The 27,702-nt window shown below is 37.0% G+C and overlaps 1 protein-coding gene across 8 annotated transcripts in view; it reads left to right on the forward strand.

Annotated features, from left to right (window-relative positions):
- The window catches only part of nrxn2b (neurexin 2b), a 1,142,582-nt gene that overhangs the window by 561,836 nt on the left and 553,044 nt on the right, over window positions 1-27,702 (forward strand). For all 8 annotated transcript variants that reach the window (XM_055228872.1, XM_055228867.1, XM_055228869.1 and 5 more), the window contains one exon: window positions 899-1,089. In XM_055228872.1, coding sequence (XP_055084847.1) covers window positions 899-1,089 — 191 coding nt within the window. The remainder of the gene's footprint in view (window positions 1-898; window positions 1,090-27,702) is intronic.

Raw genomic sequence — 27,702 nt, forward strand, 5'->3', positions numbered from 1 at the left:
TACCTTTTTAAAAACATGTAGGAGTACAGGCTATGTACAGTTCCTTTAAATGAGGACAAGTAAAGATACCATTTTCAATTTTTCTTAAAGTATTTGTGGTGTGCACTGTTCCTCAAAAGCACTGCATTAATCAAAGGTACCGGTAATAACTAGGTTTTATCACTTCAATAGCTGGCTGTCTTGTAATAATAGCTCTATGTGCATCTTGCTAAGTGCTATATAGCCAACCACATTAACATTCACTTCCCATTCACATGGGGCAGAATGACTTCATCTCAGCTGCCTCTAGCCAATAACAAAATCTAAACATTTATTTAAAAACTCTGTCTACAAACATATTAAACATGCACATTTATAGACCATATGTTGGCCAATCTACAACTTTGCACAGAGTAAAAAGTAGAAGCCTCAGAGTGATAATATGTCTGGATTTGTTTTTTTTTTCCTTTTTTTTTTAATAACACAGATCAGAATCAGAAACCAGGACCACCAGAATATGGTGCGACATGAAATAATGAATAGTAGATTATAACTATAGCTATTATTTACACAGAGGTACAAAGGGTTAACACACAAACCCTGCATATTTGGCTGTATTCCTCTCTCAAACTGAAAACATTCTGTTCCATCTTGTAATGTCATGTGGTAAGACAGGAAGTACTCCATACAACTTCACTAAAATCATTAGGATGATTTCAGCCCTGGAAGTACTAAGGTGGAAAAGAGCATTTCGAGCTTTGGATGTGCGAAAGAAACACAATTTTACTCCAATTATGTTTTTGATGTGGTCACAACATTCTAACATGTACAACTACACCTGTACAATTACTAAACGGGTTTACCAAACTAAGTACCTTTCAGTTTACCACAAAAACAAGTTATCATTTTGTCTCCGTAGTTACGTCCACTATGTCTTTGACCTGGGTAATGGTCCATCTCTGATGAAGGGCAACTCAGACAAGCCTCTGAACGACAACCAGTGGCACAACGTGGTGGTGTCCCGGGATGCTAATAATGTGCACACTCTAAAGATCGACTCGCGCACCGTCACACAGCACTCCAACGGGGCACGCAACCTGGACCTCAAAGGTAAGGACAACCATACTACTGATACTGATATAAACTGCATGTTGCTTTGTGGTTGATTTGTGGGTAATTTTGGATTATAATCTCGAAAAATAGAAAACAGTTGAATGGTGAGAATCGGCATGTGTGTAATGTGTATGTGTGTAAGATTTCCTTTAAGTACATATGGCAAGTTAGACCAGCCCACTCATTTTACTATAACAGTTAACATAGTTATTTTTAAGATTTTACAAAAAAAAATCTTGTGTACTTTTTTTTCTATTTGTTTTAACATTATAATTTTAGTCAGGTTTATCATTTTACTTCCTGATTTGGACAAGAGACACATAGGGTAATTCCATAACTGATACAAAGGCCAAACCTTGTCTAAAAATAAATGATTACTCATTAATTTTGTTTATTTATTTATGTATTTGATATGGAGAAACCCAATGCATTTTTCAAGTCTCATAACAAGAAAGGCAAATTTTTTCCTGCCTATAGGAGGCTTTTAGAAAATCTATAATGACCTAAAGGTGCATAACATGCAAGAATACAAACTACTTCTTGCAAAGCTTTATAACTATTCCTTTGCCATCCTCATTCTGTCCCTTAAAATGTCATTAGAATGGTAAGGTCCTCGGAGTGCATGCCAGCTCCCATCCATTCAAATGAGAAAACCCTTTTAATGTAGACTTTGTGCAGTTTTTCTTGAAGGAAAGTGGTCCATAAAAGTTATTTGATTGACAATGCATTACATGCTGGAGGGTTTGTTATGTAAGAATAAAATGTTTTAGAAAAGGCCAAGACTAGATGCATTAAAATTAATTTGCACATGTTTAGCTTTTAGTTATATGAAAAATTATAGATTCTCGGAATAACGTGCATTAATTAGGTGTTATTCACAGTTTCTAAATTTTTTTTGGCACCTTAGCCTTCTATGTCACAAAAGGGGGAAAAAACATGTTTAACTGTGTTGTCAAGTGTATTTCAATATGCTTCAAGACAGTAACTTCAGCAAAATAAAAACAATGAAAGCTCTTCATTTAATAGACAAGCCGTATAAAAACAATAGTTTAATGTTTGTTTGTTTATTTGTTTATTATTTAATGAAGGGACAATGCATATTAAGAACAGAGGCATGGGGAACGAATCCCACACCTGTAAATATGCAGGATTATAGCCAGTGCTAATTTTCATCCTTTGTCCCTTGCTAGAAACAAAAAACACCCAGCCACACCACAGCTTATAAAAACAATACGTACAAAATACAAAGTACAAAATACAAACCCTCTTTCATATCTTAAAACTCATCCATAGACCACTGCCCTCAGATCACCAGATCTCTCACAAACTTACAGTACATACATTCACAATACAGTCCACTCATACACCACATCTACCTATAATCACAGCCTACACCTTAATAAGCTAAACATTATGCATTCATGAGAAACTAAATTTCAATACTATACAACTTACATTACAATTCTATATACAGTACATGTACAATAATGTCTTGTGCAGACAAAAACACAGCATTACCACTAAAATCCATTCAAGTTAGTGATTATGTGGACAAGTTTGATTGTCTAACAGCCATGTCTTGAGTTGTTCTGAAAATGAGCTGAGAGTGGGCAGCTCACGTATTGTTACTGGGATAGTATTCCAAGTTTGTGAAGCTCGAAAAGAGAAAACATTCTGTCCAAAAGTGCTTTTTCTAGATGGAATCATACAGTCACCTCTGGAACCTGCTCTTGTAGATCTAATTTGATGTTTTTTGACAAACTCTTGCAGAACTGTAGGAGCCAACCCGTGCAGAATCTTATACACAAGTGTGCAGTCTGCCAGTTTGATCATATTGTCATAACCTAATATTTTATGTTGTTTTAGAATTAAACAATGATGATGTGACTTTGTTTTTTTGTCTAAAATTTTTAGGGCCTGTTTATAAACCATTTCAACAGGTTTCAGAGTGGTCTTACATGCTGAAGTCCGGCTTGTCATACAGTACATCATATGAGGGACAATCATTGCATTAAAGTATAGTTTAGAAGCATCCAGTGTTAAACTAGCTCTAATATGTCTAAAATTTGACAGATTAAATTTCATTTTGTTAACTATTTTTTGACATGCTGTTTGAAATTAAGTTTTGAGTCAATTATTACTCTTATATTATACTTATATTTAAATTCATTAACAGTTTCAATTATTGTTCCATTTATCAATACAGGAGGATTATCATCATAAACGGCATTCTTAGAAAAGAACATACAAACCGTTTTAGATACATTCAATAACAGTTGTGACCTCTGTAACCATTCTGAAACCTTGTTCATGGCAGATGTTAGTTCCTGAGCCCCAAGAGTTTTATTTTTTTGCATGAACATAAATAATAACTGACACTGTACATTGGATGGGCAACTGTGTGGAAAGTCATTAATGTAGAGGCAAAATGATAACGGAGATAGAGCTGAGCCTTGAGGAAGGCCAAGCTGTTTTTTACAGGTTGCAGATGCTGAGTTATTCACTCTAACAAATTGTCTTCTGTGTGTTAAAATATGATTTCATCCATTGCACAGTGCTTGAGGATAGGTTAAAATAAGATAATTTATCCAGCAGAATTTGACAATTGACCGTATCGAACGCTTTCTTGAGGCCGAGGAACACTGCTCCAATAACGCCTCCTCTGTCAATGTTCAGTTTTAATTTTTCCAAAAGAAAGCATATGGCTGTTTCTGTAGAGTAGTGTTTTCTGAAACCAAATTGCATTTCATGTAGATTAGACGAGCTATAGTTTAAATGTCTTATAAGTTGTTCTGTTACACACTTTTCCAGTATTTTGGATACTGTGGGCAGGATGCTTATGGGTCTGTAGTTACTTGTTTCGATAGGGTCTCCAGATTTGAAGATAGGTGTGATTGCTGATATCTTCCAAAAATCTGGGAAAGTACTTGAATTTATTGATTCATTTATAATACGGGTAATAGGCGATACGAGTGTTTATGAGTTTTAATAAACATTGTGCTCAGTCCAAATGCATCATTGGCTTTTGAATTTTTTAGGCCACCGATTATCCTTTCGATCTGTACATGTGATACGGGGTTCAGTCCAAATGCTGGTTCGTTGATGTTGTCAGGCATTTTAGTACAGCTATCTGCGCAAGGATGTCCCTCTGGTGTCAGGTTCTCAACAGAGTTCAAGAAATATATATTGAAAGCATTTGCCATTATTGATGGATCACTGGACAGTTTGTTGTTTACTTTTATTTCACTGATGTTATTTGATGCGAAATGTCCAGTGAGTTTCCTTATGTGTATTACTTCTTTTATATTACATTTGGCATTTTTTATAGCGTTAATAAAGAAATTTGCCTTGGCATATCTGATTTCAGCTGTAACTTTATTTCTAAGTGAAGCAAAAATGTGTCTATCTATAGTTAATTTGGTTTTCATGAATGTCTTAAGTGTGCGATCGCGCTGTTTCATTAGTGCCCAAATTCCTTCGTTTAACCAAGGAAGATGTTTTTTCTGGGGTCTAACTTTAATTTTTCTCTGAAATGCATGCATTGTCTCTTGAATTACATTAGTAAATACTTTACAGTTTTCGTCTAAATGGTCATGTCAAATGGTCATGTCAAATGGTCAAGTGCTCATCCCAATTTATTTCACACATTGCTTTTTCTAAATTGTTCATTTAACTTTTGGGAATTTTTAACTGTTCTGCTGGTTTAATAAAAGGACGAACATGTCTGTTTTTTGATAATTTTCTTGCCAAAAGAATTAAATTATGGTCTGACAGCCCAGTGATCATGTTATAGGTTTTATAAATTCTGTCCTGTTTATTAGAAAATGCTAAATCGATACATGTTTTGGTAGTTTTACTTATCCTAGTTGGCCCTTGTATAAGTTGAGTTAGGTCATGACTATTTGCAATAGATTTGAGCTTTTTGCAGTTTGCTTTATCAAGCCAATTTATGTTAAAATCACCAAGTAAAATTATTTCCCTTTTCCAGGTGCACTCTTTAAGAATAGCCTCTAATTCCTCATAAAATACATTTAAACTTGATGGGGGCCTATATATTCCAATCAGTGTGAGAGACATTTGTGCAGAGAGGCTTATATTAATCCCAAGACATTCTAAATTATTAGGGGACGTCCAATTTATTTGGTTACATTTTAGGTGTTCCCTTATGTAAAACATCACACTCCGCCTCTACCCTCTGGCCTGTCCGTCTGAAGATGTTATATCCTGGAACATTCAACCCTGCCATTGGAGTGTTTGAATGTAACCAGGATTCAGTTAGGCACAAAAAGTCTATATTTGATTCATTCAGGAGATGTTGAATTTGGTCGCATTTAGGTATAAGGCTTCGGATGTTTATGTGACCTCCTAACAACCCTTTAGGTTTAGATTTAGGGCACCACAGTATTCGGGCATGATTTAGAGTCTGGAAAAAGTTGTGCTTGTATTTTCTAAAGATCGCTTTCTTTTTCATTAGGTATGTACTTTTCACAATAGTAAAAAGTACATACCTAATGACCAGTGGAGCTGTTTGTATTGGCTTCTTCTGTTTGACCATGTCAGTGGGCCCACCTGCAGAGCCCCTAGACACAGGTGGGCGTGTTGTTACTGGCTCCCTGTGCACTGTTGTACTGACAGTCGCCATTCCATCGATGGGTCCCGGTTTACAAGTTGCTAGCCCCCGGTGCACAGGTAATGAGCACTTTCCCCCATTTTTAGGGGCCAGAATGCTAATAATGCTAAAAAAAATAAAATAAATACTAGCATGCTAACAGTGTAATTCCCAGTTCACTGACAAAACATGTTCAGATGCACTTGACTACTTGGCGATGACAATCTTCTGATAGCCACACTGCTATGAGTTTAAGTACTTTTCTAAATCTCAAAGCACTGAATTTTCAAAGTAAAATGCTAACAGCTAGCATGCTAACAGTGCACTTCCTGATTCACTGACAATAAAACATGTTATAATTAAACTCTATACATCTTCACTGTAGCTAATCATGAATCAGTGCTGGTACTGTCGTAATGGCAGGCAAATCGGACCAAATAATGCAGGACTCAGGGAAGGTTTACAGAGTTTATTTACAAGTAGTGAATAAGAGTTCAATAATAAGAGTTGATCTGGCGGGGAACCGGAGACGGGGTGCGGGCCAGGGCCCAGGGGCGAAGCAGGCGGTGCCGCGGAGCTGACAGTGCAGGGAGCGCTAGGGCGGGAAGCAGAGCGGGAGCCGGGAACGTGGAGTACAGGGACGGAGACAGAGCGACCAGAGCCAAGACAGGAAGCAGGGTGCCGAGCAGGGTCCAGAGACATAGGGTACGGGGAACAAGATGAGACAAGACTGTACCAGGACTGGGAGGCTGGGCTGGAGCGGAGCCAGGAGCACAGGAGCCAAGATGGTCCAGAGAACAGGATCTGAAGGGTGGCATACAAAGTCCAGTGAGCAGAATACTAAAAGCAACAATTGCAAAAAGACAAGGCAAGCTAGAGTATTCACATGGACACGCAGACTATCTGGCACCAAATGTCTGGTCCTGGCTTCTCTTATCCACGGCAGGTGGAGATAATTGCGCTGACGAGCTGCAGGTGCACGCGGGAGGAGCCAGGAGCTCAGCCCAACTCCAGCTCCGGCAGGTGGGGGAGGGAAAGAACAGGGCAGGAGACAAAACAAGGAATAGGAACAGCGCGGATCATGACAAGTACAGCTTCTGCAGCTCAGTGAGTGGATTCTGGAGGTTCTGAACTTTCACATGAGGCATTGGATGCAGAATTCACACAGCATCCCCAAGAGCTGCTTTTTACTATAGAGCTATACGGAGTTTTATTTTTACTGTATTACAAAAAAGTATAATACAGTTTCTTATCTGTAAATTGTTCTGTAGTTACAAATAAAAATGACAATGCAACAACTACAGATAATTGCACTTGAACTGAAAATGGTAAGTTACAGAAGTACTGCTCTTAGCAAATCAACCATGCTACTAGAAATAAGCTAACAAATCAAAAGCCCTCCCTGACTTCTCACCTCCATCCTCCCATCTCTTTACTTGTTTCTGAGCCTGTCAAGAAAATAGTCCCTTCAGGTGCACTTGACTACTCGGCGAGGACAATCTTCTGATTGCTACACCTTGACTTCCCACTGCTTAGAATCATCTCGAAATGACAGCAGTGGCTGCTTAGGTGTAAATAGGCAGAGCGGGTTAGCTGTTGAAGAATGCAGAGGTAATTGTTAGCAGGTAATTTGTCTTACGGCTGAGAAAATTGGTATAAAAGAGATGAGAGTATAGAATAGGGCTATGGGGATTTTCTTATGTTAAATAACACTTACTTTTGTATATTTACTTGAGTAACTTCTTGAATACCTGTGTATTACAGTAATATTTCACAGTGCAACAGTACTCTTGAGTAAATGTTTTTGTTACTCTTTCCACTGTGAGAACGTCTACGCTGTTGATGATAATAAATTATTTGAACATTTGTGTTACTTGCATCTTCAGATATTATTTCTTTTTCTCATTTTTGGGTCTGTCCCTAAAATACCAGGCTTTGTATTTTATTTGATGTTTTGTTCTTTCATTAAATCAAATGTTATGTCCAAATTGTGACTCTTACTTGAGTGGTTGTTTGCCCAATTGTTTTACTCTTACTTCAGACTTACTTCTTACTTCTAAATACACTTAAATATCACCCACACTTCACAAAAAGAAGGTTCTGTGTTTGACTCCTGGGTTGCGCGAGTCTTTCTTTGTGGAGTTTGTACATTTCTCTGTCAGGGTGAGTTTTCTCCAATTTCCCCCATCAACAAACACATGCACAATGGGTAAATCACTCCAGCTAATGTAGTCCTAACTAGCTCAAGATCTGGAGATGGGTCCCCGAGTGCCCTACGGCAGTAGCTCATGCCTCCTGACAGGTTCCCCCAGCAGCATTGAAGGATGGACCAAATGTAGAGAATGAATTTCCTGTCTGAGGGACTTTTGAAGAATACAGTAACCTTAATCCTAACCTTAACCTTTATAAATACAAAATAAATCAAGTCAATGCCATACTGTAGAACATTTCAAGCAGAGTAATAATATTCCCATGGAAACAAGCATGTGACGGCCCTTCATTAGAAAAGTTACACAGTGCACTTTTATGAACTTTACCCTTAACTTCCCACCCAAAGGTCAATAACGTTAAGCTAGAATAATGACCCGTTTCTACCTTCAAATTTGGACAAACAATGTTAAAACAGCTCATCTTTTCTTGTTTGAAGACTCTCTCTCTTTGTGATGTACTTTTGAACATGGTCCGGAGGGTATTGCGGTGTGTTATGTAAGCCACATCAGAAGTCTGGGGTAACCCGGAGGGCCAGGCCAAACCGCTACCCAACAGATCAAACACAACCTTAAGTGTTTTTGGGGGGAGAACATCTTTTATTGACAGACTCTTTTTCCTCTTTTGTCCTTGAGGATATTAAGGCTATATTTCTAAATGAGGTGTAATGGAATGACAAATTGTCCTTGCACTGGCAGGAAGGGCTAAATGCTAAATTATCTAACTGGTAGAGAGTTAGCTAATTTAGCAGGTTACAGACGAACGCTATACTCCATTGGTAATCTTCGCTGTCTCTTTGAACTTCTCCAACTTATGAAGTGTCTTGCCAAGGTATACTGTATTGACCAGGTAGGAAAATTTGCCCTCTGCATTTGTCCCATCTTTCAAAGACCCTGGGGCAGTGGGTACCTATTTTCAGATGTTGACCTATGCTTGGTCAGGACTACCTTCGCTGGAGTGTGTCTATGTCCTAATTAATTTGTGTGTGTGTATATGTATATATATATATATATATATATATATATATATATATATATATACATATATACACACACACACACACCCCCACACACACACACACACACACACACACACCCTTTTTTTCATCAATTAAAAGAATTTGTTACTTAAAAGGTATAATTTGTTTAGTCTGGTAGAGACTACATTGACAGTTTTGTTTGTAATAGTAAAAAAAAAAAGATATAATACAGCAATAATAAAGAAACAAATAACAAGAAGGCAAAATTAAAAGGTATTGCTTCTTTTGATACTTACATTAACAGTGCATTCCTCACCAGTGTTCAGTTTGACCCCTTATCCAGAATTCAGGATGCAAATTCAAAATTTTCAAATTTTCTTTGCAAACCAATTATATAAAAGGGTTAGTCAACAACTATACATTTAACCATACACATTCTACCCATGACAAATCCCTACTAACTGTTGCTACGTTCATCTCTGAGGTCAGAAATTATGTATATGCAACTAACTGTTGTTATGACCATGCTGGTAGGATAAGAAAAAAGCAACATCAATACAGTGGGACAAAAAAGTGTTTAATCATTCACCAATTGTGCAAGTTCTCCCACTTAAAAAGATGAAAGAGGCCTGTAATGTTCATCATAGGTACACTTCAACTATGAGAGACAGAATGGGTGGAAAGAATCCAGGAAATCACATTGTAGGATTTTTAATGAAATAATTGGTAAAATAAGTATTTGGTTACCTACAAACAAGCAAGATTTCTGGCTCTCACAGACCTGTAACTTCTTCTTTAAGAGGCTCCTTTGTCATCCACTTGTTACCTGTATTAATGGCACCTGTTTGAATTTGTTATCAGTATAAAAGCTGTCCACAACCTCAAACAGTCAGACTCCAAACTCCACTATGGCCAAGACCAAAGAGCTGTCAAAGGACACCAGAAACAAAATTGTAGACCTGCACCGGGCTGGGAAGACTGAATCTGCAATAGGTAAGCAGCTTGGTGTGAAGAAATCAACTGTGGGGGTAATTATTAAAAAATGGAAGACATACAAGGCCGCTGATAATCTCTCTTGACCTGGGGCTCCACGCAAGATCTCACCCCGTGGGGTCGAAATGATCACAGAACCACACAGCCTCTTGTAGGAGGAGCTGGAGGCCAAACAAAACACCTGGGATCACTGCTGCTGATCCCTGGTGTACTGTTTGCAAGCTGGCACCTGATTGGCTCCTGGGCCCTAGGTGCTGATTGGTGTACCTGGGCCTTCACCTGCAGGTGCCACACCTTTAAAGGACCCATCCCCTGCCACTCCTGGCTACTGGATTCTGTCAGTAACAGCATGCCACATTTGTTATGTGTCTGTGTGATTCACATAACTTTGATTTTGTAATTGAAACACTCATAGATCTTTGGTTACTTCTGAGAATGTTTTTTTTTTTGTGTGTGTGTTTCTGGAATGTATATACCTTTTGTTTTGTTATCTGTATTCTTTTGAGTTGTACATTGAATTACTCCCTTTAGAGCCTCTTTTTGTTAGTTCTTACTTTAATATTCCTTTTTAATAAATTATAACTTTAGTTTTACAATTTTCCATCTTGTTTGTTACTTCCCCTTTCTCTAGTTGACCTGGGTCGTAACAGGGGGAACCTAGTGAATGACCTGCAGAGAGCTGGGACCAAAGTAACAAAGGCTACCATCAGTAACACACTACGCAGCCAGTGAGTCAAATACTGCCAGACGTGTCCCCCTGCTTAAGCCAATGCATGTCCAGGCCTGTCTGACGTTTGCTAGAGAGTATTTGGATGATCCAGAAGAGGATTGGGAGAATGTCATATGGTCAGATGAAACAAAAATATAACTTTTTGGTAAAAATTCTGTTTGTTGTGTTTGGAGGAGAAAGAATGCTAAGTTACATCCAAAGAACACCATACCTACTGTGAAGCATGGGGGTGGAAACATCGTACTTCAGGGCTGTTTTTTCTGCAAAGGGACCAGGACGACTGATCTGGATCTGTAAAGGAAAGAATGAATGGGGCCATGTATCATGAGATTTTGAGTGAAAACCTCCTTCCATTAGCAAGGACATTGAAGATGAAATGTGGCTGAGTTTTTCAGTATGCCAATGACCCTAAACACACTGCCCGGGCAACGAAGGAGTGGCTTAATAAGAAGTATTTCAAGGTCCTGGAGTGACCTAGCTAGTCTCCAGATCTCAACCCCATAGAAAATCTTTGGAGGGAGTTGAAAGTCTGTGTTGCACAGCGATAGCCCCTAAACATCACTGCTCTAGAGAAGATCTGCATGGAGGAATGGGCCAAACTCCTAGCAACAGTATGTGAAAACCTTGTGGAGACTTACATAAAACGTTTGACCTCTCTCATTGCCAACAAAGGGTACGTAAGTATTGACATGAACTTTTGTTATTGACCAAATACAACCCCAGTTCCAATGAAGTTGGGATGCTGTGTAAAACTTTAAAAAATACAGAATACAATAATTTGCAAATCCTTTTCAATCTATATTGAACTGAATAAACGACAAAGACATGATATTTGATGTTCAAACTGATATCTGTTCATCAATCAAACTGATTACCTTTTTATGTAAATATTCACTCATTTCCAATTTGATGTCTGCAACACATTCCAATAAAGCTGGGACAGGGTTATGTTTGCCACTGTGTTGTATCACCTTTCCTTTTAACAACAACCAATAAGCGTTTGGGAACTGAGGACACTAATTTTTGAAGCTTTGCAGGAGGAATCCTTTCTCATTCTTGCTGAAAGTACAACTTCAGTTGCTCAGCAGTCCGGGGTCTCTGTTTTCATATTTTGCGCTTCATAATGCACCACACATTTTCAATGGGAGACAGGTCTGGACTGCAGGCAGGCCAGTCTAGTACCCGCACTCTTTTACTACGGAGCTATGCTGTTTTAACACGTGCACAATGTGGCTTGGTGAAATAAGTAGGGACGTCCCTGAAAAAGATGTTGCTTGGATGGCAGCATATGTTGCTCCAAAACCTATATGTACCTTTCAGCATTAATGGTGCCTTCACAGATGTGCAAGTTGCCCATGCCATGGGCACTAACACACCACCATACCATCACAGATGCTGGCTTTTGAACTTTGCGCTGATAACAGTCCGGATGGTCCATTTCCTCTTGGGCCTGCAGGATATGAAGTCCATGATTTCCAAAAACAATTTGAAATGTGGACTCATCAGACCATAGCACACTTTTCCACTTTGCATCATTCCATCTCAGGTGAGCTCGGGCCCAGAAAAGCCAGCGGTGTTTTGGGGTGTTGTTGATATATGGCTTTCACTTTGCATGCTACAGTTTTAATAATAATAATAATAATAATACAGTTTATTTATATAGCGCTTTTCAAGATACTCAAAGACACTTTACATAGAAGAACAATTTAAAAAAATACAAATATACAAACATTTAAAATCAACACTCATAATAATTAAAGATTAAAAGCGGCTTTAAACAGGTGAGCCTTTAGGTGTTTTTTGAAGGTGGTGAGGTCAGTGCAGTCCCGGAGTTGTTGCGGTAGAGTGTTCCAGAGAGTGGGGGCAGCGATGGAGAAGGCTCTGTCTCCCCAGGTTCGGAGCTTGGTCCTACAGGGGAGGGAGAGGAGGTTTGCGTTTGAGGAGTGGAGGGAGCGAGAGGGAGTGTGGTGATGGAGCAGATCTGTGAGGTAGGAGGGGGCCAGGTTATGGAGAGCTTTGAAAGTGATGAGAAGAACTTTGAACTGAATTCGCTGAGAAATGGGGAGCCAGTGGAGGTTTTGGAGGACCGGGGTGATGTGTTCACACAGACGGGTGCGTGTGAGGAGGTGGGCAGCAGAGTTTTGTATGTATTGCAGTTTATTAAGTGTTTTTGAGGGTGTGCCATATAGGATGCTATTGCAGTAATCGATTCTGGATGTGATGAATGCATGGATTAAAGTTTCTGCAGCTGAAAAGGTGAGTGATGGGCGGAGGCGTGCAATGTTTTTGAGATGGAAAAAGGCAGTCCGGATTATTTGCTTTATATGGGATTCAAATGAGAGGTTTTGGTCAATGAGAATACCAAGATTTCGGATGAGTGGGGATGGAGTGAGTGTGAAATTATCAAAGTTTAGACAGAAGCTTGAGGAGGACATGAACTTGGAGATGTAGCAACCAACTGTGTAAACTGACAATGGTGTCCTGAAGTGTTCTTGAGTCCATGTGGTAATATCCTTTACACATTCATGTCTGTTTTTAATACAATACCGCCTTAGGGATCGGAGGTCATGGGCATTCAATGTTGATTTTCGGCCTTGCTGCTTACATGCAGAAATTTCTTCAGATTCTCGGAATCTTTTGATGATATTATGGATTGTAGATGATGAAATCCCTAAATTCCTTGCAATTGTACGTTGAGAAACGTTGTCCTTAGACTGTTGGACTATTTGCTCACGCAGTTGTTCACAAAGTGTTGAACCTCGCTCCATCCTTGCTTGTAAATGACTGAGCGCCTCGCAGATGCTCCTTTTATACCCAATCATGACACTCACCTATTTCCAATTAACCTGTTCATCCGTGGAATGTTCCAAACAGATGAATTTTAAGCATTTCTCAACTTTCCCATTCTTTTGTTTCCCCTGTCCCAGCCTTATTGGAACGTGTTGCAGGCATCAAATTTTAAATGAGTGAATATTTGCATAAAAACAATAAAGTTTATCAGTTTGAACATTAAATATTATGTCTCTGTAGTTTATTTAATTCAATATAGGTTGAAAAGGATTTGCAAATCATTGTATTCTGTATTTCTTTAAATTTTACACAGCGCCCCAACTTTATTGGAATTGGGGTTATACTTATTTTCCACCATAGTTTGCAAATGAATATATTTAAAAATTAGACAATGTGATTTTCTGGATTTTTTTTTTGTCTTTCTCATTTTGCCTCTCATAGTTTAAGTGTACCTATAATGAAAGTTACAGGCCTCTCTCATCTTTTTAAGTGGGAGAACTTGCACAATTGGTGGCTAACTAAATACTTTTTTGCCCCACTGTATATGAATGCTAAATACTGCAAAAATACCTTTTAATACTTAAATATACTGTACAAACGATTAACAGTGTGACTTCTGGGTCACATTGACCCTGTATTTTTTCCCATGCACAATGTAATTCATTGAAAAAAGCCTTCTTTGAATACCCATGTTATGCCATACAATATTGATGACCCTTAACATGTAATGTAATCCTTTTACAAACCATAATTACAATGTGTATTTCCATTATTTAGACAAATCTCTAGTTTTTGGCATTTTAACACATGGCTGAATGAAAACAACAGACAATTGCAATTTTTCCATCGACCAATTGCCGCCAACAAGCTCCCTTAGCGCGCGCCCAGCTCATTAGCATATAGCCAAAAATACGAGGAAGCCGAATCATTGCTTTGTCTAAATGAAACAGAAGGCTTCTCATTCTGGGCCGTGCATTAATCATTTGTTTGTGCACAAGAAGGGACTATTTCCTGTCATTTTGACATGTTGTGGGTTGATTTCTCTATCCAATTAGCTAAGCTTTGATTTAGGACTGTGATGAAATACAAAACATATTGTATACAAAAAAATAAAATTTAAAAAGTAAATAAATGTGAAACTAAAAAGTAAAGGTCTCTTGGATAAGATGCAAAGCTTTGTCAAATCTTAAAATATATAGTGAAAGATTTTGATTTTAAATTCCCTAAACTGATGATCTAACTGTGTCTCCAGATACAAGGTATGCATGTTCAAATCTAATAATAATAATAATAATAATAATAATTTGTTCTAAATTATTACAACCAGATTTAACATGATGGCCAAGGGTTTTTTTGGTTTTTTTTTCTTCTTTTCATGAGTCACTTATTTGGGTTGCCAGTTTCAATGCTGACATCCAGTTGGTTTAAACCTTAAATGACTCTCTTTGATCTGAATTCTCACTACATAAACCTCAGCATCTGCAGCCTCTGCAGCTCAGTGAGTGAATTAAGGAGGTTTTGAGCTTTCACATGAGACATTGCCTGTCCATATACCTAGAATGAGAAAAACTTGTATGTGTCCTCTATGTGCATCTTGAGGCACTGGCAACCCAGGTTCTGTTGTGATTATAGTTCCTTTTTAAATCTGTAAGCACGCAGGCTACATACAGTTTGCTCTCATCTAATAGGGAATTCTTAAAGGTTGCTATCACGAAAATTTGATGGCTTAGCATTTGAAAGTCTTTAACTGGGAGGTTGTTAGTGCAATACCCACTTGGCAACGGACCTCCTTGCTGGTATCATTGTGTCTGTTTTTGGGGTGATTTTATTGCACTGAAACATGTGTTTTTACTGTTAGCGAGCTTGCACCTCCACAAACTTGACTCATATTTGACCTAGGGGAGGGCCTCATGGAATCTTGCAGGTGATGTGTCACCTCCAGAAAATTACAAAGTGTTACTTTAATGTAGTTGTTGTAGTTGTATCAACACTAAATATGTTAGACATTGTATTCAGATTTTATAAAATTCAGATTTCATATGCTTGTCATTTTTTTCATCATTACATCAATTTACTCCTGTCCCAGGCAAAGTTTGCAATGTTCTCAAAGTAAAAACATCAGAAATTCAAATGGTTCAAAATTGACACTATACCTGCCATAACTTTAGGTTGTAAGGTATAAATCTTATACTTTAGTGCAAAAGCAGGGACTTAAAATGCATGTAATAGCCTCCCTTGCGCCCACTTTACATTGAGAAAGCCTTATAGCTCTTTTTCTGCTTCTTTGCGCTTTGTAAATCAGACAAAAGCACTACAAAAGCACAATCTCCCTGTTCTTTTTAGAACCATTTCATGCTGGAATTCTCCCATCGTTATCTGTGTAATTGCCTGTGGAAAGTGGGGAAAATGGGTTTTATTCTGTTTCGTTTTGGACAGGGGGAAAAAATCTTCAAGGGAGCTGTTTTAGTCAGTGCAGAGTGAAAACAACACATAAGTCCCCCGGGATAGCAGGCACTGAATAGATCTAAGTGCATTTCGTAAAGGAGGATTTCCATAGAACACATACTAAACATACACAGGTGAGAGAGTAGACTTCTGTCATTTATTTTGACAAGTAATTCAACCTGAACAATGGCAGGTCTAAGTCGGAACCAAAAAACAAGAACTGATCCAAGACCGGTAGCCAATTTCCCATTAAGTAAAAATGTTGTAAAAGCTCTTAAGGTCAAAATGATACAGCTGTACGTTTAATTATAAAGCAACTTTAGCTATTGCCAAGTCTGAAGGAGTTATGGTGGACTGTTAGCAAGCTAGTTGTTGTTATTAGCAGTTCCATGATGAATGATGATGGCAATGCTAACAACAAGTGATAATGAATGTAAATGCATGTACCCAAAATTACAAATAATTGCTAGGCCCAAGAGTTGTAGCACAGTGAAGCCACAGATAAGCTTCCATTCCCTCTTAGTTCCACATTTTGGTGGAGACTCCTCACCCCAAATGGAAACAGATTCTGTGTCCTGTTCAGGTTGTTCTTGCCCATCCGACCTTCAGTCTTTCCCAGAAGAGTTACCAGAATTCTTCTTGTTCTCTTTGAACACTGACAACAACAAAAATAGAGATGAACAGGGGTCTCTTTCTTATTAGAAGAGGAAACGGGTTCTGTGGAAGTGTTGGCTCTGAAATCCTGAGTCAACAATTTTGCCCATCTCCTCTAAGGGTGTTTCGCTGACAGGGCTAAAAATCACTGTATATCATCTAGAGAAGGGAGCCATCAAAAATTATTCAATTTGTTTTGATAACTATCATGGTTACGTACAAGTGAGGCTGCAAATTTCCATCATATTTTTTTACATTTTCAAATCTCAAAATTTGCTCCTGTTTGTACATACAAATTCAAATCAGTTGTAGAACTTGCTTAAACATACTCATTGTGAAAGAAGTAAAACAATAGCACGATAGTGCTCCCTAAAGCATAACAAATACATTTGTATCGAGAGCAGAAAATATAATTTTCCTAAATGTTACGGAATTTTACACAAATTTCTAACCATGTTGCCATGATGATGCATGAAAGAGCCAATATTATCCACCGTGGGAGTGATCTCGAAATTTTCCATTAATGAGTAAAATATTCATATTATGGAATAATGTGAAATTACGCATAATTACTCTTCATGTCTTCCCAATCAAAACAGTTGGACCCATGTTAGATTTTGAATGGTGTCGACATGTGTGAAAGTGCTTTTGTGGGAAAGTTTCTACAATTTTTCAACATTTCAAGTTACTACAGCGACTGCTTAGAATCACTTAAGAAAGTTAAATTCAGTGACTCTTCAAGTGTTCCCCATCAAAAGGTCTGGGAAACAAAGTTATATTTTGCATAGTGTTGCCATGGTGATGCTTAAAAAAACAACAACATTATTCGGCATTAGTGCATCAGCACTTCCAATGTGTGTTGACTTTGTCTGTTTAGTGACAAGTACAGGTCAAAGCCAAAATAACACAAGTGGTGCAACAGCGCCATCCTTAGGGAGTGCTGGGCTGGCCAAGTGCAAAGCGCAGCTTGTGAGAGCTGTTCATTTCCACTTGTGGCTTTAATTTATTTTTCCTATCTCAACAAAGCTACCTTGATCCAGGGGCACAAATGACTGCTAAAAGAGTTCATTTTGACCCCGGGCACAGCGCTAATTGAATAACAGCCTAAAAGTGTCAGATAAGTATTAATTCACAGGCTATAATAATCTTTCTTTTTTTCCTTTTATTTCAAGTAGAATGGTGCACTGAGGTTGCCTTGTTCCCAAAGTCTGTCAAAGTTATTATTTTAAAAAGCAAGGTGTTGATAGCATATTAAAGCTAGGATTTTTAGCTATTATTACTAGAGGCTGCAGAGTAGGGCTAGATTCGACGAAGAAATTTCAATAAAAAGAAACAAGGGCATTGCATTGGCAAAAGCTCTTAAAATTAGGTCTATATTTGACTTAAAGGGCACATTATGCAAAATAAAGCTTTTTACTATTATATTATATTGTCATTATGATATATTGGCCCCTTACAAAAACATCCCTGGTGTTTTATTCTGCTTAATTCTTGTTAGCTTATTTCACAAATCTATTAAACCAAAGTAACCTTCTTTATGCATTAAAAAAAACAAACAAACAAACTTTCACACCCTTTTCAAATTTAAAAAGTCCAATTAGGCTCAAATTTGAATCAGTTGTAAAACTTTCTTGCAGAAACCTACTCATTGTGAAAGAAACAAATATTCTACAGAATAAGAGATTAATCTGTATGGAGAAACTTTTTTGTTTTCCCTAAATATTATGTAATTTTACATAAAATTCCATTTGAGCAATCTAAAAAGTCAATGGGACCCATATTGTTTTTTGTACCATGTTGCCATGGCAACGTGCAAAAAGAACCCATGTTGACCTAATGGGAGTGATCCCAAAATTTCCCTTTAATGAGACAAATATAAGAATCATGGATGAATATGAAATTTGGCACAATAACTCTTCATGTCATCGAGATCAAAAAAGTCAATGGAAAGATTATTGTGTTGTTCACTAGGTTGCCATGGCGATGGGCAAAAGCACCCACGTTATGGCAAAATATCCTGATTTTCTTAAATTTCAAAGTAATAAAACAACTTACTGCTTTCAACAAAGAACTTTGAAATCTGGCAGATTGACACTTCAGGTCACCCCAATCAAAAAAAATCCAGGTGTCAAAGTCATATTTTGCATGGTGTTGCTTTGGCAATGAAGTATATCAGCACTTCCAATGTGTGTTGACTTTGTCTGTCAAGTGACAAGTACAGCCCAAAGCCACATCTTACACATACTTAGTGAGTGCTGGATCGGCCAAGTAAAAGCATGGACCTTGAAGGCCGTTCAATACAGCTTGAGGCTTTAATATTCTTTCTTTCTTATTATTATTTTTCTCGGGACTAACCCCCCATTTTTGACCCAGTGGACTATGTTGAAAACTCACGAAAATGTGCCCAAAATTAAAACTCCCACGTCTCTCAAATTTGGTCAAAATTATATCAACGGGTGGGGCATCAAAAGTTCCCTGTGCGATGAAGCCACAAATATTGTCCAAAATATCTAAAATTTTGAAATTTTCAGTTGTTAAACTCTCTCCCCCAAAGCTATTTAATGTGAAAAACTGAATTTGACCCATTAGCCCACCCAACAAATTGAAATAAATTTCTGACATTTTGCACAAAGTAAATTTCGGCATCCACATCCAAAAAGACAGTGACACCCATGACATATTTTTGCATAGCTGTGTAACGTAGACAGTAGAGACTGTTGATGTTATTCTAATGCTGAAATCACCAAATCTCACAAATTATTACGCTTTTAACACAACTCTTTGACAAACTCCTCCTTTTGTCGTAATAGTTTCAAATTTAGTTAAAATGATCTAGAGGAGTGGAGCATCAAAAGTGCAATTTTAATTTATTATTTTTACTTATTTTATTTTTTTCTTTTGTATGTGATTCACAGTTTTTGTGTGGCACAGCTGCAACTTTTCCTAAAGTATTAAAATCTCATATTCACAAAATTTGTTCCCATTTACACAAAGAAATACAAATTTTCCTCAAATTTGAATCAATCTCCATACCCTGAACCTACTCAATATGAAAGAATGGAGTTGGGTGTTACAGTGCCTCCTACAGCATGACACAAACTTTTATCTTTTAAAGATTTCTGAAATTGTGCACAAAATTTAGTTTTGAGATCCCAATCAAAAAAATTAAAGATATTCATGCCATATTTCTAATGGTTTTGCCGTAGTGATGACTTAAACTCCCCATGTTATTCCAATAGTAAAATCACAAAATTCCACAAATTGTCAGACATGAGACTCAAAATCTGCATATCATGTTTTCATCTTTATGGAATTTAATAACTGGTTAAAGTAGCTTTTAAAATGTTCTTGGGTACATTTATAGTTAGCTTTAGCAAAAGTGCAAAAGATACAGACACTTTAAACACTTCCCAGCTTTCCAGCTTGTTATGTTCACATATGGTTGAATATTTATTATCACGGAATACATTTTATATTTTGTTTCTGTGTCATCGAAAATACTTTAAACTCCGCAGGGAACCACCACACAGCTGTTTGATGCCTCTTTTTTTTTTAAATTTATTTATTTTTTTAACTCAAAAACACATGTGCTGTCACATAACTGCATACATAATTAGCAAGAGCATAACCCAATTAGAGCAATGTTGTCTCGGGAGCTTTCAATTAACAGTGACAAGATTTTGAGTGAAATGTCTTCATATTTTGGATACGCCCACTGCCTACTGAATACACTGAAGGTGGACACAGGCTAATTAGCCCCATTTGTTTATATGCTAATAATGATGTAAGAATTAGCACGGGGACAGTGGAGTCTTAATTAAGAGGCAGCATGATTGTCCTTCACCTGGTGTAGCTGCATCTCAATCTGAGGCAGGAGCACTGGAGTGGATACAGAACTACAGTTGTATGGGAGGGGACATGACAAGATATGACAAGGTGTGTTGTTTCATCTAAAAAACATTTAATTTACAAACCTATTTCAGTCCTGTTTTAGTCCTGGTCCAGTTTTGATTTTGCTTTGAATTTAGTCCCAGTTCAGGCCCAATTTTGATGTGGTAATTGTCTATGGGTGAATGCACAGTTGAGGCAGCCATCATGTAAGTTTTTGGGTTTCAGGGTAAGTTTAACAGTAATCAGTTAGCATATGGTCTGATTTCGCATGGCAACATATTAAAAACTTTGCAAATTAATCTGAAGAATATGTCATCAAAGGACATGTTTGCTTTTAGAAAGGTATGTCTTTGTGTGTCAATGCTAATGCTAGCTTCTATTAAAACATTAAATGTAACATAACAACAAAATTAAATTTGTTGTAAGGATGACCTGATTATTATTAGGTATAGATTATTTCAGTCAGTGTCATTATTAAAATATTCATTAAGCTCCAAAAGTAGTATTAGCATTAGCCTTGACACACAAAAATGTTCCCTTGTAAACACAGAAGTGTCCTTCGGTGAAGTTTTCCTCGCATGAGTGAAATGTTTAATGATATCCACCCACAACCTCCTGTCCATTGCCTGATCTCTCAGGATTTATTGATTATGGCGTGACTTGGCTAAAATCTTATAGACTAGGGGTCACCAACACTGTGCCCGCAGGCGCCATGTCGCATCCAAGCCCCACATGAGTCGCCCGCAGACCGGTTCTAAAAATAGCACAACTCACTAATGAGCTGCATCTAAAATTTAATTTTATTCTGTTGCTTTTTTTTTTATTATCACCCTTTCGTTTATATAGATTTAAAAATGACAATATCTTAAACATATGTTCATTATACGTGATGTTTAGATAAGTTAAGTTGAACTTTGACCTACTCACTTCAAAGGTCAGTATTATGCACGTGACAAAACCAGTGCTCCGCTCGCGAGCACTGTGAGGATGCACTGAATGCAGTTTCTTACTCCAAAACATGGTAGAAAATAAAGAGATCACTTTCACAACGATTTAAGACTGTAAAAGATGCCTGCACGTATCTCATCTGTGGAGCTACTGCGGTGACGGCAAAGCGGCACAATGTGGAGGGACACTTCACTACGTCTCACAAAGCTCCACACTAACTACCCACAGGGACGCACACTATGGACAGAACAAGCCCAGAGCTAAACGCAGCTTTGGGTAAACAACAGGCTTTTTCCACGACACCGGTGAAAAAGTCACACAATGCAACCGAGATTTATTAAAAAATATGTAAGCTTATTTTTCTTTAACATTACATAATTGATAACTTTATGAAACATGGTGCAATGTATATTATTTATGTTTTGTTAAAAAGGTTTGTCAGTGGATAGTGAAAATGGGACACTTTTCCTATGAGATGTAGTGATGTAAATGTCATATGGAAATTTAACAATTACTAAGATTAGTAAAGTTAAAGTGCTGAATACTGATATCTGTTTCCCTCCTTGCTCATTGTTGATAACTATTTTGAGAAATCATTAATGTGATCAGTGTCTTGTAACATGATCAGTGTGTTCACATAGATGATTATCATTTATCATTATTAATAATAATGTATAACTAAAGGCAAACTGAGAAAATTTGGTAAAAAAAAAAACTGGTAGCCCTTTGTATGACTCAGTGCCCATCTCCAAGATCCACACGTTTCCTACTCTCTGTCACTGTGGTTTTTATGCTAACATGGATCGGACATTATTTTTAAAGAATTCTGCACGGCAGACTTATTTGAGCTACTGGGGCAAGACTATCTCTACTCTGATACATGGGAAAAATGGGTACAGTGCCTTTAATAACAGTTGTAGTGCATTTGCCTTTAGGTTGTGCACACTCCATGCTATGCTATTATTTACTATATTTGACATTTTGCGTCCTTGCATTTCCACTTCCTTTTAAACCCAAACTCAACTTGAACAATGGCTGCCATGTTCAACGAAACGTAAACACAAACATTTAGATCCCCGGAGGGAATAGCCTACTTTTCCATGCGGCACAATGTCAAAGATGTGAAGTCATTTCTGTATATTTATGTCTAACAAGCCGCAGCAACATAAGCAACCAGCGAGTGTAACAAAAGTGTAACAAATTGAAATAAAGATGTGAAGGCATTTTTGTATATTATTAACTGGTATGTATAGCATAAAGATAACACTGAACATACATTATGCTCAGACAAAAATAGAAGCAATTGAAACAAAGATGTAAAGCCATTTTTGTATATTTATGTCTAACAAGCCATAACAACAGAAGCAACTTGTGAGTAGCTCAAATAAAGTGCATTGTATATGTTTTAGCGTAGACTCCTGCTTTCGAAGTTAATGAGACAAGCTAGCACATATACCCTAGTCAAAATATGACAATACTGAAGCCCAACAAACTGTGACAACAGAAACAACTGGCGAGTAGCTCAAATAAAGTGCATACTATATGTATGCGTAGTTCTGCTTTGGAAGTTTGGTTTTAGTTGTGGAGTGTAGGTGCAACTCCAACTATGAGGTGTAGGAGTAGGACAAATTTGTGAAGAAAAAAAAATAACTTACTGACTAGCCCTGTTTGTACAAATAGTGTGCCAAATACAGTCTATTGTATACAGTACATAATAATAACTATGTAGGTCTAGGCTTCTCTAATTTGACTCCGAAATGGCCCAATATTTATGTCAGTAAAAATCAATTTACTCATTTGCAATGTAGTAAAAGTGACATTATTAAATTGTTATGACCTAAACCCCGAGTCTGACCACCCAGAGTCTGTTTACCTACACATAAAAGTCACTGCACTCTACTGGTGTTTACTAATGAGGTAAACTAGTATATATATAGCATGAAGGTAACATTGTAAACACACCTTTTTTTAGATAAAAGTTTAACAAATTGAAATACAGTATATTTGGTTCTGGGTGTGAGAGGAAATTAAGGGAAGTTGAAGGGTTCAATAAGCTTGCCTCCTATCTGTAAAATTTGAGATTGCTACTTTTTTCATCTTCTTATGTTTAACTAACATCACTGAAGTACAAATGCTATAAGATAGTGGCTAATCTTGTCACTTGGGTTGAAGGAGCTATGCAAATTGATATAATGGGGCAGTGGATGTTCAATTGCAAATAATCTTTATTTTTGTGTCTTAAAGTATTTATTTACATATTGAAAATTTGGTAAACAGCAGCCTTCAGTAGTTACTTTACTGAAGGCTGCTTTACTTGAAACATTTTACCTGTCACCTTAAAGGAACAATATGTGACTTTCTGGATGTCGCCGTTACCTGCATGATTACATGGAAATAGAAAGTTAAAACAACTTTGGAACATTCTCCAGATAGATAGAGGAGTTTTATGCCATACTGTGGAATATTATAACCAAAGGAACAACATTGCCTTGGACTGGATGGGGTGTATTCCTGATTGTTTCAGGAATAGACCCTATCAGGTTTTTCAGTGCAATAAAAACAAACAAAATTGTGTGTTTTTTTTTTTTTTTTTTTTTTTTTTTTTTTTATATAAAAAAGTAGTTTTTTTGTATTGATTAGTTTGGGTTTTTTGTTGTTTTTTTGTATCCACTCTTCTTATGCAAAGGTCTAAGGACTGTGAGGTATCCTAATACCTTCTCACACGGTTTAGAATGTGAATAGTATTTGTTCAGAGTCAAACCTGCAACTAATGGGCCAGTGTGCACTCTGCCCAAGGAAGGTATTTGTTTGTACCACCAGGATTCCCTCATGAGAGAAGATGAATGAAGAGAACCGAAAACAGTTCCAAGGCTGTAGTGAAAGTTATTTACTGAGGCAGTGCAAAATGTCAAGCCAAAATGGTATGTAATGCAGAGCTTGTTTAATAAACCATAACACACCTCGATTCAACTTTCCGGTGCAAGGTTATCCAAAGTTTGTGCATAAACAGTTGCTGTATAAAAATGTGCCTCTTTTTATAACCCTGATGCACTTGTCTGTGTCCAAGACTACATAAAAACAGGGGGGGGGGGGGGGGGGGGGGGGGGGATATGATCGATCCACCCAGAAAGATTGTTTCCAAGAATTGAACCTTAAGGGGGAATGCAGCCTTAAGAGGGAATGCTATGCTAACTACTATCCACTATGCAAAATAAGAGATAACTTGAATCAAAAAAAAAAAGTAAAATATGTATTGTAGCATTCAGCTATAAGAAAACATGCCAAATTCCTTCTGGTTGTTTATTTTTTGAACACAAGGGCTACTGTAGGTTATAACCCATGCCAAAACAAGAGCAAAACAACAGCGGTCTCAACTCCTAGAGCCAGTCTCCAAAATAGACCAGTAACTGATACATAGAAACTTCACATCTACTTGTCAATATAGCAAGTTTTTTCTTTTTTTTCTTTTTTTTTTTTTTTTTTACCAGCTATCAATTTCACTTATTTGTACTCAGTGTATCTGCAATACTATTTTTAAATAATACATAAATAATACTTGAAAATAAACATAAACAAATACACACATTGAAAAAAATCATATTTAAAGCTAAATGTAAAGATATTATTTCATTATTCTGTTGTTGTTTTTTTTTGCTGCAGTATTTTATTTAAAGGTGCACTTGCTTTTTGTAGAATTGCACATTCCGCATTGTGGCATTAACCATAACTATCATGTTCCCCAAAGATTCCTGTAATTAAATCATTTTAGGGTAGATAAGTTTATTCCCATACTTTGGAACATTCCACTTATATAAAACCTTATCCTCCATGTGGTCTCATCCTTTTTCCAAGCTCGGGCCCTCCACTAGAGGCCTGAGAGCACTGTATCTTTACTGTTCCTAGTACTGTGCTTTTCTGAACTGAGATGTCTGATGTCAACAAGGACCCTAGGGAATGATTTGACCCTAGGTCCCTAGTTCAGTAGAGATTTGCAATTCCAGGGCTGGGATCATCAAAATGATTTTAGTGAAGGTGTATGAAGTTTAAAAACACAGTAGAGCATTTCCTGTATTAACACATGACATCCCAAGATTGAATAGAGTGTTTTCTGTTTAAGAGAAGAACTCTCTTAAATATACAGGATTCTTGTGTTAAACATGAGCAAATGAAGCAAAACACAACTCAAACACAATGTTTTGATGAGGAAGCATTATACAGAGATTACAAAATAGTGTATGGGCCATTTAATTTGATTTAACAATAACACAACATCATTTTTACAATCCTAACAAACCTTTCACTGCAGAATCAATACCTTTTCTAATCCAAACATTTGATTCTATTACAATGACCTCATAATACTCAATCATAGGCCCATGCCTATAGAGAAAAGTCCATTGTAATCCTAATTATTATTTGTACAGCTATGCGCACATACACTTGACGCTAAAGATTTATAAAGACAACCTACTGAATGAATGTAAAATAATAATGGTTCAAAGCACTGGAAAGATTTTATTCAGAGTCTGACAATAACCATGCATGGTGCTATCCTTGGGCGGGTTATCTGATTTGCACGATATGTTACTTGCTTGTACAACTGAGGACTATATATATATATATATATATATATAATCCATATTCTTTGTAGAGTCGTGACATTTTGAACAGCATCTGCCATCTGCTGGACAGGTGAATTTCCCTGGCTGGGGATTAATAAAGTATTTATCTATCTATCTATCTTGCATTTGAGCTATAAAAGTAATTCTAGTAATAATAATAATAATAATAATAATAATAGTTTGATTCTCATTCAGTGTCAATGATTACGACTTCTGCAATCACAGACAATGACAAAAGCGACACAGCAAATCTGCACCAATGGCCCCTCCGACCACCACCAATCACTACAGTACACATTGCATTCACACTAGGCAAGGCGAGTGAAGTGTCTTGCCTGAGGACACAACGATAGAACTGTCAATTTAGAATTGACAATAGAACTGTCAATTTAGAATTTGTGTAAACATGACATCTCTAACAGCTTAGCATAACATAAAACTTAAAGGTACATTATGGAACTTTCTAGAGATGGCACATCACCAGCATGAGTTCATAGAAACAGAAAATTGAAAAACAATTCCTCATGAAGATAAATATGTTTTATGCCATACTATGGAAGATTATAGCCAAAGGAACAATATTTTCAATAGAAAATAGGGGGAGTTCCTCTTTTAGACCAAATAAGAGTCGGGTTTGTGGAGTGCATGCAAGTAAATTTGATGTGTCTTCTCTTATCAGTAAAATGCAAACATATTTTTATAATTCACAGCATTATAACAGGTGTCCATGTTGTTGAGGCTGCTTACCGTGCTTTAAAATGGACACAAAAAGGCTATTATGTGCCTGAATAGTATAATTGTATTTATTTGTATAGTCAAGTAAAACTCCCATTATGAGACCACACCATTATACCATGGAAAACTTTGAAAAAATACAACTTGCTTAATCAATGGTGAGCAATTTGACAAAAGTGCCGTACTATTCACCACTCCTCTCAGAATAATGAATGTCATTTATTTCGTGGACAGCGGCAACATTTTATTATTATTATTATTTTAAATATATTTTTAAGCAACATATTGAATAACTGTAATCTACAATAACACCATTTATTTTCAAAATTGCTGTGTTTTGACTGTGGCCTGCAAATTGAAAAATAAATAAATAAATAACAACAGACCCTTGGGAGCATCATTCTAAAATATTGCCTTTTCTAAATTGGCTTTGGCTGGATAAGCTGGTCTCTGTTTTGTATTAGGGATGGGCCGATATGGATTTTCGAGTCAATGCCAATGTCCGGTATTTGAGTGGTATTGGTAATACCAATATTAACCTTTTAAAATCCACAGCAAGGCCCATATATTTATCTTAAATTGAAGTAAAGACAGATTAACTTCACTTTTTTAGAAATAATGACACAAAGTATTTGACTGTCTCTCACTCCACCAGAAAAGTTACATAGTACCGTTGATCGATTAATTATCCAAAGAAGTGAGAACACTTTAATAGTATGTATACTTACAAGATTTTTTTTTTTTTGGCGACTTGACTGATTAAGCCGCCATGTTTCACTCCTACCTTTCAAAGTATAGGATTAGCATTAGCATATTAATAACTAACCTAGTTGCATTTAGTACCATCATTTCATTAGCTCTTTAAACCTTAAATTAGCATACAAGTTGCTCCTGACATAATGTACTACCATGACAAAGGAGCAGGTGTGAACATGTCTCAGTATATCTCCATAATTAGTTTACCATAATCTACCGTAACATCTGCACCAAGAAAACAAACGGCTAA

The sequence above is a fragment of the Periophthalmus magnuspinnatus genome, chromosome 18 (assembly GCF_009829125.3).
Source record: "Periophthalmus magnuspinnatus isolate fPerMag1 chromosome 18, fPerMag1.2.pri, whole genome shotgun sequence".
Lineage (NCBI taxonomy): Eukaryota > Metazoa > Chordata > Actinopteri > Gobiiformes > Gobiidae > Periophthalmus > Periophthalmus magnuspinnatus.